We start from the raw sequence: 19,806 nt of genomic DNA, 5'->3' as shown, positions 1-19,806 counted from the left end.
GCAATGAATGTGACACTTGGGGGGGAAAACAATTGAAAACAAAATCAGCTGGTCATTTTCTGCTGGTTGTGGAACACACTGCTATGCTTAACACAACTTTTTACCCAAGAATAATTACCCTATTTCTTTGATTGTAAGACACACTTTTCCCACATATAAACATCCCTAAAACAGGGTGCATCTTATCTATATAAAGCTTTTTTCAGTTGGTGGCACTGAAATTAGTGTGCATCTTACAATCAATGGGATGTTAGAATTGGTACATTTATCAAAGTAGAGTAGATTGTACCCAAACATAGCCTGAGTGCAGGAAACAATTAGATTCAATGCATGATGTTAAGACTGAATTTTATCTTATGACCACTCTTTCTTCTGCTTCCTAGGAAAGTGGCTCTGGAGGGTTGGGATCTTAGACAGTGTGAGATTGGATTGTCCAAAATGAGCATACTTCCCCCCTTAATTTGACAGTCACCTCCCTTTCCCATAAATTTTAACCTTATCATATCTGAGCAGGACAAGGAATCACAATCTTTCATCAAATCTGCAGCCATCCTGTTTAGCCATAAATATGTGACCAAACAAATGGTGAGGATGGAACCTTTATCATGAAATCCCAAGGCTAGAAAATCATCATCTGGTGGTAGATTCTTTCCTGCTTAATACAGAATTTTCCAGAGGGGGAAAGAAACAATACCAAATAAGAACAGTCAAGTTGGTCCATTAAAAAAAAACCCTCAAATCTTTATTAGAATCATCAGCTATTGTTCATTTCTGTTTTTCCTCTCAGTGTCTATCTCCTTTAAAAATCGAGAAGCCTGTTCTTTCCATTATGTATAAATGACTCAACTGATCTTTTCAGAAAGGATATGGGTGGGATGAAGTTTCAATGCCAATAATACACCTCTAGCACCAGGGGTTGAGTTCCTCAGATAGGAGTGGTAGGCTACAGCCCACACGCTCAGAGAATAAGCTCCCAGCAAGAGTGCCTAGAAGAGCATGAATTATAATGTATACATGAAATAATTAAAACCAATGATGAACTTTTTCCATGGAATAAACAAGGACATTGTAGAAAGCATACATTCCATATAGGTCCCATTCACACCTTCATTGTGAGTTAATGCTAGTAAGAAAATTCTTTTTCTCAAACATTCGTAAAACTTTCCTGTTTAATTCCATATGAGAATAAAAAACATAATTAATATTAACTTTCCTATTATCTTCTCCCCAATTTAACTTTCATAACTATGTAATTATTTATTGGGAAAGCTGAACATGAAATCTAGTTAGACTCTACTTGCAGTTCCTAACCCACTTGTAAAATGTACAATTTATTGTCACCCTGAAGGTCTCAAAACCCACAGCATGTGAAATAACTGAGTGTGTTTCATATGTAAGCACATGATAGGTCTCTTACACTACAAATGGGATAACTGTTCCTAAAGAGGTTCTTTATTTTATTTTAATTGCACCTTTCTCCTGGCATGGGGACTCAAGTACGGGATGCAACAGCATAGAGCAGGATTTTTTTGTAAAAAAAACCCCTCCATTATAGACTGATCTCTATTGCACTTCTCTACCCAGAAGCAGCAGCAGCAGCAGTAGCAGATCTCAGCTGCAGTAAGCAAAAATTCCTTATATTAAACAATTTTCCTGGGATTATGAGAGTGCCCAAGAAGTACAAGCCTTTCTAGTAAACAGGACTGGGTTCCATCTTGACTTTAAATGACAACAAAGGAACATTGTTGGGCCTTATCCATTCCCATAAAAACACATTTTGCATTGGCTACACAGGGGTGATATTATCATTGCCATTCTAAGAAGCATAGGCAGCAATGAAGCCACAAACAGAACATTTGTACCATGTTTGCCTCAGAGTAAGCTAGAGCTCCCTCTTTACTTCACTGTCATCACGACCCCAGTGCTGATGACACACAAACATCTTGCTTCTGCACAGGCAATACAGCATAGTAACAACCACATAAAGCAGCTTTTGCTGCTCTGCACAAAGCCAGTTAGCCTCCAAAGTGTTCAGAGTGTTTCCTGAGACAGGCATTGTAAGTAGACTGCTGTAGAAGCATGCTGGTTCCAAGTTTCAACTTCTGGAGATAGCCAGAGCCACAAACCGCATAGCGGAAGCTTTAAAAACACTAGAAATCGGTTTTCATTGCAAAGATTGTTACAGCAGCAATCATGACAACACTTTAAAAATATTATATTACAATTGGACAAGAGAGGATCTATGTTGTCCCAAGGAATGTGCTATGCAGGCGTTTTTATGACTGTATAATATTGTAGCCATGGAAAAGATAAAAGTGCAGAGGATGGTACAGAAATGGCATGAAACCTCAGTACAGCTAGTGCTGCAGAGAACAAAAATAACTATAGCATGAAAAAAATGTAATATCGGCTTAGTAAGCACTGGGACAAAATCAACCTAGAAAAAATATTCTTTTAAATTAAGACATGAATTTATCTATGCCAAGCATCTGCCATTCTGATGGTGATTACCACAGCCAAGCAGAATGAGCATGTGGACTGAAATAAAAATTATGCTTGTGGATCATTTATCATATTTTTGATGGTGACATTTGTTTACCCTTTCCCAAAGAGTTACCTTTTCAAAATTGTGGTGCTAAGAGCAACTTAGGGCAATTAGGTAGTGTTTTGTACCCTCCATATCTTAAAAAAGTATATTTTAAAATTTTAGAATTAGATGTTACTTTTTATTCAGTGCAGTAATTTCAGACATCATTACAACATTTACATTAAAATCCAGTCTTTACATTGTTTTCAAAAACTTTTCGAAGTCCCGTACTTCTGCTTTGGCAACTTCTACACAAAACACATCATCAGGCAAAGCTACCAGTTGTTCTAATGAGATATAGCTTGGCTCCTTTGGATTGTATTGTGCTCTCCCCAGGTAAGTAAGAAACATATGTCTCTCTTTAATTCGTAGCAGCTTTGAATTAAAAACCTGAAATTAAAAGCAAAAACAAGTTAAAGCCAACTATTTACATTAGTAAGATCATAAACTTAAGTACAATTGTTTTAGAGCAAGTCATAGTGAAAACAGTGGAATTTTGTTAGTGTTAATTGTTTTCAAATTATGGCAATCCTATGAATGGAAGACTGCCAAGAGGTAAGCAACAGCCCACTCACATTAGTTCTGTAAGATATGAATAGAATTAAACTCCATATATTTAAAGTTAATTCACCGGCATTTTTTTAAATAAATGTGAGCAAAGTGTAAACGTTTTAAAACATACATTGGAGACAATTTGTAGACTACATAGTTTTGCCTTCAGTACTGCACCATCAATTGTTTATCACACTTTTTGTTATAAAGTCTGTGGGCATGGAGGTAACCATCAAAGGTCCTCTGTGATGTAGTGGTTAAAGTCCCGAATTAGGACTTGGGAAATCCAGTTATAAGTTCTCAATGAGCAATGAAATTCACTAACGGATGCTGAGCTAGTCACTTCTACTGAGAATTAACTCTCACAGGTGTGAGGATACAGCAGGAAGAGTCACCACCATGAACCCGCTGGAAGGAAAAGGAGGACATGTGTAAGGAATAATTTAAAAAGGATCTCACCTGAGGAAAATTAACCATGAGCTTGTGTGGAATGCCCATTATGTTGTGCAAATAATCAAATGTCTCTGTTAGTTTCTTTTTATTTCTACTTAAATTCTTGGGGATTCTGTGTACAATGTGCCGCATTTCATTCTGAGTAAAGCCAAGTTCAAGTTCATAAACCTAGGAAAACATACAAGCAAATACGAGAAATGCAGTCAAAGTCACTTTAAAAAACCTTTAGGGAAGAGGGTTCTATTTTCACTAAATATTAAGAAACATGAAGCGTAACTCTTCTTTGGCATGTTGACTTAAATAAATAATAAACTTCCATTATAGCTGTGCAGATCATGGTGAATTTTAAAAAGCATGTGTATAGTCTCTCTTTAGTCTATTTTCTAAAGCTTTTCAGGGAACACATGGTTTTTCCAACATAAGCCACAGTTCTGTTCTTAGAAACATGTTGACTATTCAATCAATATGGAAGTCAAAGCCATGTAAAATGTTGTAAGATTCATTGCTTGCACTCTAGTCTTTAAAATGCCATTTTCTTATTTATTACAGACTGGAACAAAAGTTTAGGCCTAAATTATCCCAAGGAGTTTTGTGGACAACTCTGGAAATTCTTAGGATCACATATGAAAGACTGTCACTTTAGAGCAAAGAAACCAAGGATTTTGACTAGAATCTCAATGCCTGTGCCAAGAAACCAGTGTTATTGTTTTTCCAGGCTTCTATCATTGAAATCTACAAAGGGCAATACTCATACAGACTTAGTCTTAAATGTGGTTTTGCTTTCGAAAATCTATCTAGAACTTTCAGGATATCTTTCTGCAATATCTAAAATAATTTCTAAGATGGAATGACTAAAATGCTAACATATCAATAGAATAGTTACCTTTAGATTTTCTTTAATAATTTCAAGACTACCAGTCAGTAATCTTGGAAGATGAGTCACTAGATCGCGGGTCTGTATTTTAAATACAAAAATGTGAAACATCACTTGGTGATATGTATTAAATATTAAGACATATAAGGTGCTATGAACTTGTGCTGTCATCTCCTTTCTTGGTTTATCTTTAGACGGGGGCATTTTTATAACTGCACTGGATTACTCTTCTTGAAAACATGTACATTTTTCAAGTGTCATCTCTATTCATGGATAAAGTTTTCCACCATCAAGATTCGACAATTTCAAACATGAAAATAATTAAACAAACATTTGTGTTGTATGAAATAGAGTGTGCTAGATCAGGCATGGGTAAACTTTGGCCCTCAAGGTGTTTTGGACCTTCCAACTAACACAATTCCTAACAGCTGATAGTGTTATGTATCATGTTCTGCAGTTAATGGTGGTTGGTGGTCGAAGGCCTAGCAGTTGGTGATGGAAGGGTTAATGTAAATTTTAGTTCTAAAGGGCTGAGTAATCTGTAAGTAAGATCAATTAAGGATGGAGGCATGCAAGAGATAGGTTGCAGCTGGGTCTTACTGGATATAAGGAGCTAACCTTGGGACTGATCTTCAGGAGAAAAGTGTTTGTCCTATTTTGGTGGTGGATGCTGGTGGTTTCCCCCCAGCTTTTTGGATTTTCGGTATCCTGATGTGTTGCCTGAACTCTGGAACCTTGAATCTCTGGACTGGCTTTTGACAACAGTATATACTCTTGATCCTGTACTCCTTGAACTCCCGGCATTTGACCACTGGACTGGATCCTTTGACTATGGTGTCCTCTTGAACCTGCATAGCGTTTGCTATCAGTCTTTGTTTTATATTCTGTGGTCGAGTGCTATCTTTATCTTTTATCTTTTGGACTATTTAAACAGCCAGAAAATAAGCGCTGCTTTAATTAAACAGTTTAACACAAGCTAGGCATTTGTTTTTGGTTCATCTCTGCCTGTGTACTGCCAGAGCCCTGGCATCATGACAAATAGGCTGTAAGGAATTGTGGTAGTTGAAGGTTCGAAACACATGGAGAGCTGAAGTTTGCCCATGCCTGTGCTAGATCTAAACCTAAGTAAGCCTAGAACCATTTTATTCATTTCAACAGGTTATGTTAATCACAATTAACCAAAATGCCATAGATTTCAATGGATTACTATGGGTATGATTAAGTCATAATTCAAACAGTCCTAGCCAAAGACTGACAAGCAGGTCAAATAGTCTCTATCATAGCATAATACACATTTTTTCTACATGGACATCACATTTGTGTAAGAAAAATATAACATGTACACAGCATGTATTACAAGTGCAGAAATGAGTTTTACTGCAAATATGAAATTTTAGCAATCTGCAGGATAAGGTCACAATAAATTGCACTCGCATGTCTACCTGGGCTTCCATTACATGACCTAAAGTTATTTGAGATTTCAAAACAGTGTGTCATTTATTAATGTCAGCACTGCTCCATAGAAAATGGAGACATTTAAAAATCTAAACCAACTGGAAGTCATTAGCAATCGGAATAAATGTGGCTGTACTATTGTGTCATATACAAGTTGAAGATGGCAGGATGAGAGGTAATGTGTAACAATCCAGGGAAACGACCAGCTTTTACAACTTTGTAAGTACTTTCTTCAGTACTTCCTGGCTTCCATGGCCTTGAAGCAGGATAATGTATAATTACTGAAGTGAAAGGCAAAGGTACCTTTTTATTGTTTAGTCCAAGTTCTTTCTGGAAGAAACCTAACCTATTATCCAGTCTTTCCACAGAAAATAGAAGTAAATATGGAGCCTTCGAGACCATCCGTGCAATTGCTTCCTTGCTGAATTTTTTTGATATTAGATATGCTACCCTGGAGGAGACAGAAACATCCCAATTAAAATTTGAATGACCAAAATGTGTTCAGCGATGCCAGTTTCCCAGCAGCATCTATCAAAATGACAGATGTTTTAACAATATTAACAACTGAAACCTGCCAAGAAGATGGGTGGGAAAGACTGCAGGTATGACAAAACATAACATCATGATTTCCAATTAAAAACAAAGAAAATAAACACTCCGACATGAAATAATACTGAAATATTAGCTTAATGATTTCCAGCTGTATTTAAGAATTTGGTCAGTACCAGCCTAGTTCAACCAGCTGAGCTCTTCTGGTTCCAAAAAGCTTTTTCTTAGAAAGTATTTCAAACAGCCATTTTCTTAATAAAAATTGGTTTAAAACAAAGATTTCTAAAGATAATGAAGAAAATCTTACATCAACAAAAGGTGAAGGGCTAATTCCACCAGAAACCATTATTTAGAAGTTAAACATAACCATACATAATAGCTTCTCCTTTTGAAATAGATCATACAACTTCGCAACCCGTTTTATGGTTGTTTACAGTGTAATAAAACCTTGTTCATCTCAGCAGCATGGTTTCTAGGAGTAGTTTCACTGTTAAGCCCCAGAAACCATGATTTAGATTCCCCCTCTCTGAATATATACTTTCTGAGTAGCCTTGAACCAGCAAGTTTTTCCCAACTATATATATCTCCATCATGCAGTAAATGAAATCAAGGGAAAAATAAATTAGTCAAAGCCTCTTATCAGTGCCAACTTTGAGGCATACATAGGACAAATTATAAATGTCCTATTTTTTCAGTTTAACCCCCCCCCCCGAAGTTTATGTAGAAGCAGATGGCAAATTATTGCATTCTCATGCACGAAGTGAGAAAGCCATGTGACAAAATCACCACCACCTCTATCATTATTTTTGCATATCTTCTGTTCTTGTCTCAAAACTGGGGTACAAAGCTTACAATTTAAAACAAATATAGTGTGAAACATTAAACAATCAATTAGAATAGGATTAAAGTATTGGTTATCAGAGTGTTAGAACAATTTAAATTAACTTGCAGATAAAAAGGCTACAAAAAGGAGTTACAAATAGTTCAGTAAAAACAGTCCCCATTTTTTTTTTTACAAAAACCTTACATTCTGATCTGAAATTATTTCAAGCCTCCCCCCCCCCCCCGCTCCTTCCTTCTAGCATTTTGTTTTATTTAAGCAAATTATATTTTTATGCTATGGGAGCAGATAGTGGTCTAACCAGCTACATGCAACATGTTAGCAATGCACAGATCTGTTTGGCCAGCAAGACATAAATCATTAAAAGTGGAGACTAGTGAAAGAAAGAAAAAAAAACCAGATCCTCAATTCCAATCTAGAAGAAGCTTTAAAGTGGAAGTTTCAAGTGCTCTTGTTATTTATGCAAGGCTCGCTTGACAAGGCTGTTTCAATTCACTGGTACGTATTGTTAGATTTGAATCAACAACTGTTTTCTCTTTCCTTTCCTTTTTTGAAGTGTAGGACCTGAGTCTAATTCTTTCCATGTTACTTCTGCCTCTGATACAAATATCTGTTCAAGGAATGCCCAAGAAAACAGGAAGCAACACAGGATTCACAATAGTAAGACCTGCATGGTCTGGGTGATCAGCTTTGCATATTCTCTTACAAGCAAAAATTGACAAGAGCAAGAATGTTGCATTCACTTTACATCTATGGTCCATAAATTTTGTTTTAATTCCACATGTTTAGGATATATTTTCCTACAAGAAGAAATCTTCCCATTATCAATAAAGAGGATTTTTCCCTCCTTCTTTCAGCCAGAACAACTAAAAACACGCCTTCAATCGGAAGGGTGAGGCACATAAAATGCCTCACTAGCCAACTTCCCACTTTCTTTGTTTGTTTTCTTTTACTTCCCCAAACACAATAGGCTCCACGAATAATTCCAATAAAAAGACTGTTTGATTCCCCCCCCCAACAATATTTTTATGCAGTCAGTTTTAACCTAGGTTTGTGTCCAATTCACTGAAAAAATTCTAGTCTTCCTTGAAAAAGCTATCCTTTAATTGGTGTCCACATAAGGGAAGCAAATTTCTTTAACACTGCAGTCTTTAGAAAAGTGCCAGCAACCCAATTATGCAGCGATAATTCAAAATGCTTTCCAAATTCCACTTAAAATACACAAAACCATCTTTTTACCCACTTCAGGAAAGGTTCCAAAGAAAGCAGAAATAATATATGTAAAATCCATACTAATTTCTGGGCCCCATTTGGAAACAATCATGTGCAATGTGAATGGAACTTGACCTTCTTCTGGATAGCAGATGCTGCATTGTAGAGGTTGGATATTTTACATTATGGATCAGCCTACATTATGGATATTCCCCTAATCCAGTTAATCAGTGTTTAAGCAAAACCCATATAGGAACCAATTATGGGGAGAAAAATAATAATGATTGCAGTCTTATCTGAGCAATATGATGAGTGGATGTCTAGAGAATATTTTACCTTGTCTCTAGATCTTCCACGTCTTCTCTGAGAATATAAGGATTTCTAGTGAGGAATTCACCAAGCTGTTTCTCTTCGACGCCAACATCCTTAAGGAAGAGAAGGATTTTGCTTATATCTTTTTCAAAGTCTAATTTCAGAAGAAGTTGGCCTGCACCTGGACGTTGTTCCACTTTGGATAAATCGACTCCTGCAGCACATTCAACAAATACATTTTAGCTAGATGTCCAATAAAAATATGTTTATGAAATGATAGAAATATCTGTAAGCAAGCCATATAAGTTTGTGTAGAGCAGGCTGGTCATTCATAAGAGTTGGTCAACTATAGCTAAGTAGGCCTGAGTCCCAATAATTTCAATAAGCCTGCTCTCATTGTGATTACATATGAATCCCACCTAATTTCTTTACTACAAAGTCATCCTTATCATTTTGTCCTGGAACTCTTGATGTTGCTAAGTAGAGCCCAAATGAGCACAATACACAGCTATACATCACTAACAATAATAGCATAAAGATCTTCAAAGCTGCCTCAGATTGTGGGGCTTCTAATACCAGTAATTCAAGATTCCCAACATTTGGAAAAGTTTGATCTTCCCAAGATTTCTCATATTTCATGAACAAAAGGTAAAGATGAAGGAGATGTAGTTTTATAAGATTTTATAACTGCCATAAAGGACTGGAGGTTCCATCTGTAAAGTGTATACACACAAAAATATAGCTTTAAAAAAAGCTGCCACTGCAGTTAGAGGAACAGCCCTCGTGCCTACCCTCCCTATTCTTTCACACAGCATTCTTGCTTTAACTTTTTACTAAGAGATAAGCCAGTGCCTGCCAAGCACATCCCGTGAGTCAGGGTCACTTGAAGAAGATATGAAGTTACAGTAAATTTCCAGTTTTTTGCTGTTTTTCACCTGTTTGCTTGCTTAGTAACAGAGAGCGAATCAGAATTTTTTAGGTAAGCATACACCAATCAAATGGACAGTACATTAACACAAATCAAAATGTGCTTTTTAGATTTCTGTAAAATAATAAAAGTTTGCAACCCCATCTTGGGAGCACGCTAGTATTTTCATGCCTAAAGCACAACTGGCGCCATTTACTTGGCTAGCAAATAAAGCTATCTTCAGAGAGATTCAACTCGTTGGTGTGTCTTTCCGCACTGCTGTCCCGTGTCAAGAGGGGGACTCCTGAGAAAGTGCAAAGTGCATGCCCTTTCAAAGGCACTGTTATAGAACTGAAAGTTGCTTCCTGTCATTGAGAAATATGGATAACACGTCTGCAGTGGAACATATCTTTCTAGTGACATCTATCTTATGAGAGCAGATTATATTGGCTATATTTTTGTATAAATTCTGTTACTCAAAGGCTCCTGTTGCCAGAAAAAGCACAGTGGCCTCTTCTGCAGCAAAACTGCATATTTACTAAATATTTTCTGGCTCACTCCCCAAAAGCCTGCTATGTAAACCTATGCTTACCTAGAAGCACCAGCTTCTGCAGGGTTTCTGAACGATCAACATAATCTTGAAGGGTGAAAGATTCAAAAGGTAGTGGTGGCTTTGCTAGGATTTGCAGGGCTTCATCTTCTGAAATCTCCTCCAAAGCAGATGAAGGCAATCCATCTTCCAAATCTATAGGCCATCACAGCAGAAGGAAAACATTGGAGAAGGCAATAGCAGGGCACCATACAGATGGTAAATTTTATATATGGTGAATGAATTCAAGCATGCAGTGAAACATAATTACACAACAGTTTTATTGTTTTCTGCTATTCCCAATTATTTAATGGCTTAGTCAGTGGGAGCTGTCATTGGTCATCAGAATTATGGTATTGTCATCACCTTGCAAACATATTAATGCATAAACGTCTACATACTATAAGGGTTTTCATTGTTACTTGTTTATCTTACCTACACTTTATTTCACCCACTCATCTTTTATGCTCACAATTCAGTGTAAGAGGGTGCAATTGGCTTAAGTTCATGTTCATAGCTTACTATGGCACATGTAGAAGCATCTTGGTAGTGTCAAAAGTCTGAGCAGTGCTCTGTTAAAAAAGATCCACCTGTTTCCTCATGGGCAACATTTCTGGAAGACGTTCAGTAAGTCTACCTTTGTTTTTATTGTATTGCAGGTTCTTAGTATTCCAATATTGTAGTGTTTGGATACCAAGTTGGTCAATGTATTGGTTTTTATTACAAAACCTATGATTTTATTACTGCATCTGATATGCACCTTATTGACACAGCCAGGTCAGTAGTATATAAACAATCAGGGAATGGACAACTGGATCGCGATTGGTAGGGACGAAGGAGAAGGCCTTTTTGGTGGTTGCCCCTGACTTTGGAACACCCTCTCCAGGGAGATTAGCCAGGCCCCCACACTGTGCTCCTTCCATAGGGATTCGAAGACTTGGATGTTTAAACAAGCCTTTGAGAATGTCTAGCCCCAGTGATCCACAATTAATGACACAGCGCTGCACTTTCATCCCAAGCCCTTGTTCCATAGCTACAATTTGCACTATCCCATTCCCTTGTCTTGTTTACAGTTTGGCCATGTCTAACAGCAGTTGTCACCATTGGTTATTGGGTGTTGCTCTGAATTTTAAAATGTTGTTTTGTCTTCTATTGGTTTTACTTTTTGTATTGTACTGTGTGTTTATTTTATACATTGTTTTTAGGCACCTTGTGTTGTATGTAAGCTGTTCCGAGTCCCTTCAGGGAGATGGAGGTGTGGTACAAAAAAAAAGAAGTCATTATTATTATTATCATTATCATCATCATCTAGATCACATTGTATTCAGTATAAGAGTACTGTAACACAATTTCTACTTTTACACAATTTCTACAATTTCTACCAGAGAGTAACAGAAAAAAAAATAGTACAAGAGCACCACCAGGTGGCTGAATCACAAGCAATACAGTTTTGCTTTTTTCAACCACTTCTAATAATCAGAACACCATTTGAAGTGATGGTTACTACCTATAAAATCCTATATGGTTGTGGTTCAGAATATCTAAAGGGTTATATGTTCCTCTATGAGTCTGTGAAAAGTATGGTGCTCAGAGAATTAACTTTTCTTTGCTTACCTCTTTCACAGGCTTGTTTGGTGGCAACAGAAGAAGGGTTGATTTCTTGTGGTTGCTGCCCAATTTGGAATTAGAATCTTTGTTAATTTTTTGGTGGCAAGGAAAGACTTTTCTATTCAAGCAAGACTTTGGGAATTTATTGTTAACAAGCGGAGAGCTTTTAATGATGCCATACTGAATATGACCACTGCTTTTGTTATTGTTATTTTTCTGGGGTGGGTGGGTGGGTGGTATTTTCTGTTTTTGTAAGCCACCACGAGTCCCACATTCAGGAAAAGGCAAGATATAAATGACGAATAGATGGATAGATGCTAGTGCAAATGCTACAACACCAGAACATGTATTCCCAACCCACTATATTAAATCCTTCAATAATATATTTTATTTATTGTTTACCCTTTTGCTTTGCTCTTTCTCTAACAACACCCCACATTTTATCCCCAGAACTTTATTTGAGGTAGATCTAAAGAATGCCAGGAGTAAAAGCTGAGAAAATTAAATTTATGGTTAAGAATCTATTCCAAGTTGAATATTCCCAATTTAAGTACAATATTGTAATCTTCCCCACTAGCTCAGCCAATCTTTGGAATAATAAACATGAATAGCCAATGATGTAGATATGTGTACCACTGTGCCTGAAATATAATGCAACAATTTATGTCAACTATCATTTTCTCAAGTGAACTAGTATGGTCAAATCCTTAAGAAATTAGTGATGAACAATTTAATAATTGTATGCCTCTGCAAGCATAAAAGGCAGGCGAAATTTTAAGATGTGATGTTAGGAAAATCTCAATTTACACAATATATATTCTATAGATTTCTTACCTTCAGGCATTGTGTTCATATCTTTATTAGGTCCTACTTCATTTTCCACTCTATTGACTAAAGAAAGAGATTTGTTTTCTGTACTCGGAATCAGAGCAGTACTTGAACAGCAGCACGGCACATGGTTACCAAAAGGCAAACTCCTAGAGTACTTTAATACTGGTTGGCAACATTTTCTGTAGTGGGAAAATAGTGGCAAACCCAATTGTTCAGGAGGAAGTGTCCAGGTTTTGATGGATTGTTTTCTCAGTTGTTTTGTGCTGCTTACAATAACAGAAGTTTTCACCAAGGGAGAGCATCTAGATATCTTTTGAGTCAATAATGCCATCTTACTGAAGTTGTTCTGTAATTGAACAAATGAGAAAGAACAGTTATGGGAATATTCAATTATTATTGTGTCTTCAAGCAGTGACTGCTTGGTGGCTGACTCTACACCTTATACTGCACACATAACCTAAAGGTAATTTTATACCCAATATTTTAAAAGCATATCTTGTACATGTTACAAAGTTTGCTTACACTGAACCATCAGAAAGCAAAGGTGTCACTATCTCAGCCACCCTCATGAACAATTTCAGACTAGTCAATCTATACTTTTAAAGATGTTACCTGGAACACAGAAAACGGTGGGACCTGTCTATTGGGATTGTTATTATATTCCTTCATGTCCGACTTACTGCGACCCCCAAAACTGGGTTTTCTTGACAAGTTTGTTCAAAGGAGGGTTGCAATTGCCTTCCTTTGGGGCTGAGATAGTATAACTCACCCAAGGCCCTTCAGTGGTGAGTTGGGATTTGAAACCTAGTTCTTTCAGCATCACAGGGTGCATCCATACCAGACATGGGCAAACTTTGGCTCTCCAGATGTGTTGGACTTCCAACTCCCAGAATTCCTAACAGACTACCAGCTGTTAGAAATTGTGGGAGTTGAAGTCCAAAACATCTGGCGGGCCGAAGTTTGCCCATACTTGATCTATACACTGTAGAATGAATGCTGTTTGACATCACATTAGTTGCCATGATTCAATGCTATGGGATCATGGGAGTTGTAGTTTGCTGAGAAACCAGCAGGCAGAGAAGGTGAAAGACCTTGTAAACCTGCAACTCCCATGGTATTCAACTGCAGCAGTTAAAGTGGTGTAAAACTGCATTCATTCTGCACCCATGGCCCAATGTTGAAACCACTTTCCCTTATGCAAGCTCTCTTCTGTGGGGGATACAAGTGCCAGATCTTTAACCTGAATTATTGTTATTAAAGTAAACTTTCATTTAACCTGCACCCATGAGGATTGCTAGGTGCTGGATAAATATAGTTTCTGGTTGCTTGAGAATTACTATTAAAAATGAGCCTAATACTTGATGTACCATAGCATAAATTCTGTACTGCTTTAATATTAATATTGAAATACAGCAATTAAAAGCAAATTAAGACAAATAAAGACAACCTGAAGTTATTAAAACACAGTTTTACTGTGTTATATAAACAATTTTGTGAATGCAAAATGCAATTTTAGTTCAATTTTTCCTGGTTATTCGAGAGTTTTGGCTAACCGAGAGTCAACTGGATTATATTTACTGGTATTTATATACATATATATCCCACTTTCGGACTGCATTCATCCCCTCCCTATATTTAAAACTCAGTTTTCTATGTGAACAAGTGACAGACAGAATCAAACTAACAAAATGAATTTCAACAAGGACAATTGTAAGATACTACACTTAGGCAGAAAAAAATGAAATGCAAAGAAACAGGCTGGGTGATGCCTGGCTTGACAACAGTCCATGTGAGAAAGGTCTTGGAGTCTTCATGGACTATTAGTTGAATATGGGCCAACAATGTGATGCAGCAGCTAAAAAAGCCAATGGGATTTTGGGCTGCATCAAAAGGAGTAGTGTCTAGATCAGTGGTTCTCAACCTGTGGGCCACAAGAATGAAAATCCGGTCTGCAAACCTCCTTCCTCTTTATTTTATTTATTTCCACTCCTAATCAGCTCCAACCCTTTTGGTACTAATGTTGGAGAGCGGTCCCTGGTCAAAGCGGTCCCCGGTCAAGTGGGCCCTGGTCAAAAAAAGGTTGGGAACCATTGGTCTAGATCAGGGGTCCTCACACTTTTTAAACAGAGAGTCAGGTCACAGTCCCTCAAACTGTTGGAGGGCCGGATTATAATTATTAAAAAATAAATGAATTCCTATGCACACTGCACATATCTTATTTGTAGTGCAAAAAAAAAAACTTAAAAACAATACAATAATTAAAATGAAGAACAATTTTAACAAATATAAACTTATTAGTATTTCAATGGAAAGTGTGGGCCTGCTTTTGGCTGATGAGAGAGGATTGTTGTTGCTGTTGTTGTTGTTGTGTGCTTTCAAGTCATTACAGACTTAAGTTGATGCGGAGCAAGGGCCGGGTAAATGACCTTGGAGGGCCATTTCCCCCCACCCCCAACCCCCGGGCCTTAGTTTGAGGACCCTGTGTCTAGATAAGGGAAGGATAAGGATCAAGGGAAGGATAAGGAAAACCCTCAGCAATATGCCCTCAAAATGCACTTTACCATTGATTTAGGACTGACTGTGTTCCTTCATCTCTCCTTGAAAATTCTACCCCAGTTATATCCTACCTTGTCCATGTCCAGCATTAATTTTTAATTTTAATCTATTACATTTGGCCCGGCCATTGGTTTTAAATGCTTGTGTGTTACTGTTGATTTATTGTTTATTTTTTGTTATGTGATTTATATTAATTGATTGTTTTGTTATTGCTTTTGTTTATTGATGTACTGTGGGCTTGGCCTCATGTAAGCCGCATCAAGTCCCTTTGGGAGATGGTAGTGGGGTACAAATAAAGTTATTATTATTATTATTATTATTATTATTATTATGTCATGGCGCTTTTGTATTCTGCTTTGGTTAGACCTCACCTGGGCACCACAGTTCAAAAGAGATATTGACAAGCTGGAAGGTGCCCAGAGGAGAGCAACTAAAATGATCAAAGGTCTGGATACTGTTGATTTATTGTTTATTTTTTGTTATGTGATTTATATTAATTGATTGTTTTGTTATTGCTTTTGTTTATTGATGTACTGTGGGCTTGGCCTCATGTAAGCCGCATCAAGTCCCTTTGGGAGATGGTAGTGGGGTACAAATAAAGTTATTATTATTATTATTATTATTATTATTATTATTATTATTATTATGTCATGGCGCTTTTGTATTCTGCTTTGGTTAGACCTCACCTGGGCACCACAGTTCAAAAGAGATATTGACAAGCTGGAAGGTGCCCAGAGGAGAGCAACTAAAATGATCAAAGGTCTGGATACTATGAATCCCTATGAGGATTCCAACTGAACATTAGGAAGAAGTTCCTGAATGTATGAGCTGTTCAACAGCGGAACTCTCTGCCTAGGAGTGTGGTGGAAGCTCCTTCCTTGGAGGCTTTTAAACAGACTGGATGGCTACCTGTCAGGGGTACTTTGATTGTGCTTTTCCTGCATGGCAGGGGGTTGGACTAGATGCCCATGTGGTCTCTTCCAACTCTGATTCTATATCAGGCATGGGCCAGGGCCTGAGGCTGTTAGGAATGGTGGGAGTTGAAGTCCAAAACACCTGGAGGGCCCAAGTTGGCCCATGCCTGTTCTATATCCTGGGTGACATTTCCCACTATTGTAGGAGCTAGGTTACAACTCTCTTTGGAGAACTAGGCCACAACACTATAGTCTATCCCCCTCAGAAGGCAAGCAGGCCTCCTCAAAATACAGCTCCCCCTGGCCTCCAGCTCCCAGAAGCCTTTGCCAGCTTGTTCAATGGCCAGGAATCCTGGGAGTTGGAGGCTCAAAAAGAAAAGCAGTTTGAGGAGGCCTGTCTTAAAGGGCCAGTTTCCCGAAAAGGACAAGCGGAAGTTCAGTCAGTCAACTCACCTTCCCTGAATCAAGCCGTTACTTCAAAAAGCGGCGCGAGGCATGGAGGAGGTGAGGAGGCCTCGCTTCCCAAACGCGAAGGAAGGCCTGTGACGCCGAGCGCGGAGGCGAGGCTTGGAAGGCGGCAGAGGCTCCTCCCCTGGAGGGCCTGCGGGGGAAAGCCAAGCTAGGCCCGTCCCTCCTCCTCCTTGGCGGGGGCGAAGGGAAGGGAAACCCGAGCCGGAGGCATGGCGTCGTACGGCGGGAGCCGGACCCTGAGCAAAGACGACGTGAATTACCGGCTGCACTTCCGCATGATCAACGAGCAGCAGGTGGAGGACATCACGCTGGAGTTCTTCTACCGGCCCCACACCATCACCCTCCTCAGCTTCACCACCCTCAGCCTCATGGCCTTCGCCTTCACCAGGTGAGGCCGCGTCTAGGGCGGGAGGCAGGCAGGCAGGCAGGCAGGTTGGGCGCAGAGGTTCTTCGGGTAGCATCCTCCAGGCCCTTCCAGGCATGTCCCATTCGTTTCCCACCCTATAGATACAGGACGGGCAAACTTCGGCCCTCCAGTTGTATTGGACTTCAACTCCCACCATTCCTAACAGTTGGAAAGATTGAGTCCAGTCTCCCTTTTGGTATTAAGGATTTCTATGAAGGATTTCTGAGTACTAGAAAAAAGTATGTTGTGTATTTCTATACATCATTTCTATATATCTTTATATGTGACAGCCAAGAGGAAATATAGTTGGACCTATATGTGTACACACATCACATACATACACATTTATATATATCTACATATAGCCAAGAAGAAATATAGCTGGACCTGCCAATCCATGGATTCAGCCATCCACAGAAGTGTGTGTGTGTATAATATATATACATACACACACACACACACCACATACATATTTCTATATATAAATATATGTGACATAGCCAAGGAGAAATATAGTCGGACCTTCCAATCCATGGATTCAACCATCCACAAATGTGTATACACACATTTCTGTATATCTATGATGTGTCATAACAAAGATGAAATATAGTCAGACCTTCCAATCCATGGATTCACCATGCACAAACGTATGTGTGTATATACACATTTCTGTATATCTATGATGTGACATAACAAAGATGAAATATAGTTGGACCTTCCAATCCATGGATTCAACCATCCACAAACGTTTGTGTATATATATGTGTGTATACACATATTTCTGTATATCTATGATGTGACATAGCAAAGGTGAAATATAGTCGGACCTTTCAATCCATAGATTCAACCATCCACAAAAGTATGTGTGTGTGTATATATATGTGTATACACACACACATCACATATATATTTCTATATATCTACATATATATCTAACTTACACACACACACATTTCTATATATCTATATATGTGACAGCCAAGAAGAAATATAGTTGGACCTTCCAATCCATGGATTCAACCATCCACAAACGTATGTGTATATATGTGTGTGTATATACACACATTTCTGTATATCTATGATGTGACATAGCAAAGATGTAATATAGTCAGACCTTCCAATCCATGGATTCAACCATACACAAACGTATGTGTATATATGTGTGAATACTCACATTTCTGTATATCTATGATGTGACATAGCAAACATGAAATATAGTCGGACCTTACAATCCATGGTTTCAACCAGCCACAAAAGTATGTGTGTGTATATATGTGTGTATACACACATCACACACATATTTCTATATATCCACATATATATCTAACTTACACACACACATATATTTCTATATATCTATATATGTGACAGCTAAGAAGAAATATAGTCGGACCTTCCAATTCATGGATTCAACCATTCACAAAGGTATGTGTATATATGTGTGTGTATACACACACATTTCTATATATCTATGATGTGACATAACAAAGATGAAATATAGTCGGACCTTTCAATCCATGGATTCAACCATCCACAAAAGTATGTGTGTGTATATATGTGTGTATACACACACACATCACATATATATTTCTATATATCCACACATATGTCTAATTTACACATATTTCTATATATCTGTATATGTGACAAGAAGAAATATAGTTGGACCTATATGTGTATACACACACACACCACATACATATTTCTATATATCTACATGACTAACTTACACACACTCACATACACATACATACTTCTATATATGTGATATAGCCAAGAAGAAATACAGTTGGACCTTCCAATCCATGGATTCAACCATCCATAATTTGAACTGGAACTCAAGCAACCAAAATTCAGGACTGCTATCCAAAAGGTCGGTGGTTCGAATCGGGGGAGCAGGGTGAACTCCCATCTGTTAGCTCCAGCTTCTCATGTGGGAACATGAGAGAATCCTCCCACAGGATGGTAAAATATCTGGGCTTCTGGGCAACGTCCTTGCAGACGGCCAATTCTCTCACACCAGAAGTGATTTGCAGTTTCTCGAGTCACTCCTGACATGAAAAAAATGATCTGCGATCTAGTAATCCCCATAGGTACTGGTTAATTGGGAATCTATTGTGTGGTCACACACACACACACACACACTAGACATCAAATAATATTTACAGTTGATACTTTTTATCCACAGATTCTGCATCCACAGATTTTACCATATATATGGTATATATGCACATACACAAACACACATATATAGTATTTATATAGTGGTATAGGAAAGAAAGAATATAGTTGGACCTTCCTGTCCATGGATTCAACCATTTATACTTTGAACATATTAAAAAAATAATTTCTGAATTTTGCTATTTTATATAATGGAACAATACTGTGTCATGGTGTGTGATCGACCTTGAGCATACATGGATTTGGGTATCCTTGGGGGTTCTGGAACCAAATTCCAGTGAATACTGAGGGCTCTATGTAGCTAGCAACCCCCCCCCCCAACCCCCCCAACCCCCCCCCCCAAAAAAAAACCCCAGCCAAAAGTGAACAGTTTTTTTTACAGTGACTTTCTGCTTTCTTTATGATGGATATAACTCTTGATATATGAAATCTCACTTCTCTTGCTGAAACTGTATCCATAATGCTGCTTCTACTACACCAAACTTACGATCAAAACCTGCAGTTGACC

General features: G+C 38.0%; 2 protein-coding genes across 2 annotated transcripts in view; one reads left to right on the top strand and one right to left on the bottom strand.

Annotated features, from left to right (window-relative positions):
- Positions 1–2,704: 2,704 nt before the first annotated feature.
- MTERF3 (mitochondrial transcription termination factor 3) lies at positions 2,705–16,821 on the bottom strand. The gene is made up of 8 exons (XM_060775637.2): positions 16,694–16,821; positions 12,774–13,116; positions 10,335–10,487; positions 8,860–9,049; positions 6,225–6,372; positions 4,476–4,547; positions 3,599–3,760; positions 2,705–2,977 (listed from the first exon to the last, which is right to left on the bottom strand). Exons 2-8 carry the CDS (start codon positions 13,099–13,101, stop codon positions 2,783–2,785), a joined length of 1,248 nt encoding a protein of 415 aa, XP_060631620.2. The 5' UTR covers positions 13,102–13,116; positions 16,694–16,821; the 3' UTR covers positions 2,705–2,782.
- A 21-nt stretch (positions 16,822–16,842) lies between these two features.
- PTDSS1 (phosphatidylserine synthase 1) overlaps positions 16,843–19,806 on the top strand; it is a 40,429-nt gene continuing 37,465 nt past the window's right edge. Inside the window, exon 1 of the mRNA XM_060775636.2 lies at positions 16,843–17,099. Within this exon, the coding sequence (XP_060631619.1) occupies positions 16,921–17,099 (179 nt within the window). The 5' untranslated portion in view covers positions 16,843–16,920. The remainder of the gene's footprint in view (positions 17,100–19,806) is intronic.

Source organism: Anolis sagrei, chromosome 4, assembly GCF_037176765.1.
Source record: "Anolis sagrei isolate rAnoSag1 chromosome 4, rAnoSag1.mat, whole genome shotgun sequence".
NCBI classification, from domain to species: domain Eukaryota; kingdom Metazoa; phylum Chordata; class Lepidosauria; order Squamata; family Dactyloidae; genus Anolis; species Anolis sagrei.
This window is presented reverse-complemented; position numbering and strand designations above follow the sequence as displayed.

Bases quoted from the DNA above. Each gene is read 5' to 3' on its own strand.
- MTERF3 (XM_060775637.2), bottom strand. From the start codon at position 13,101: ATGGCATTATTGACTCAAAAGATATCTAGATGCTCTCCCTTGGTGAAA. The intron at 9,050-10,334 runs GTAAGCATAGGT...AATGTGCTGCAG, and splicing joins GCAGAAGCTGGTGCTTCTAG to GAGTCGATTTATCCAAAGTG. The intron at 3,761-4,475 runs GTAACTATTCTA...ATGTTTTCCTAG, and splicing joins TTATTAAAGAAAATCTAAAG to GTTTATGAACTTGAACTTGG.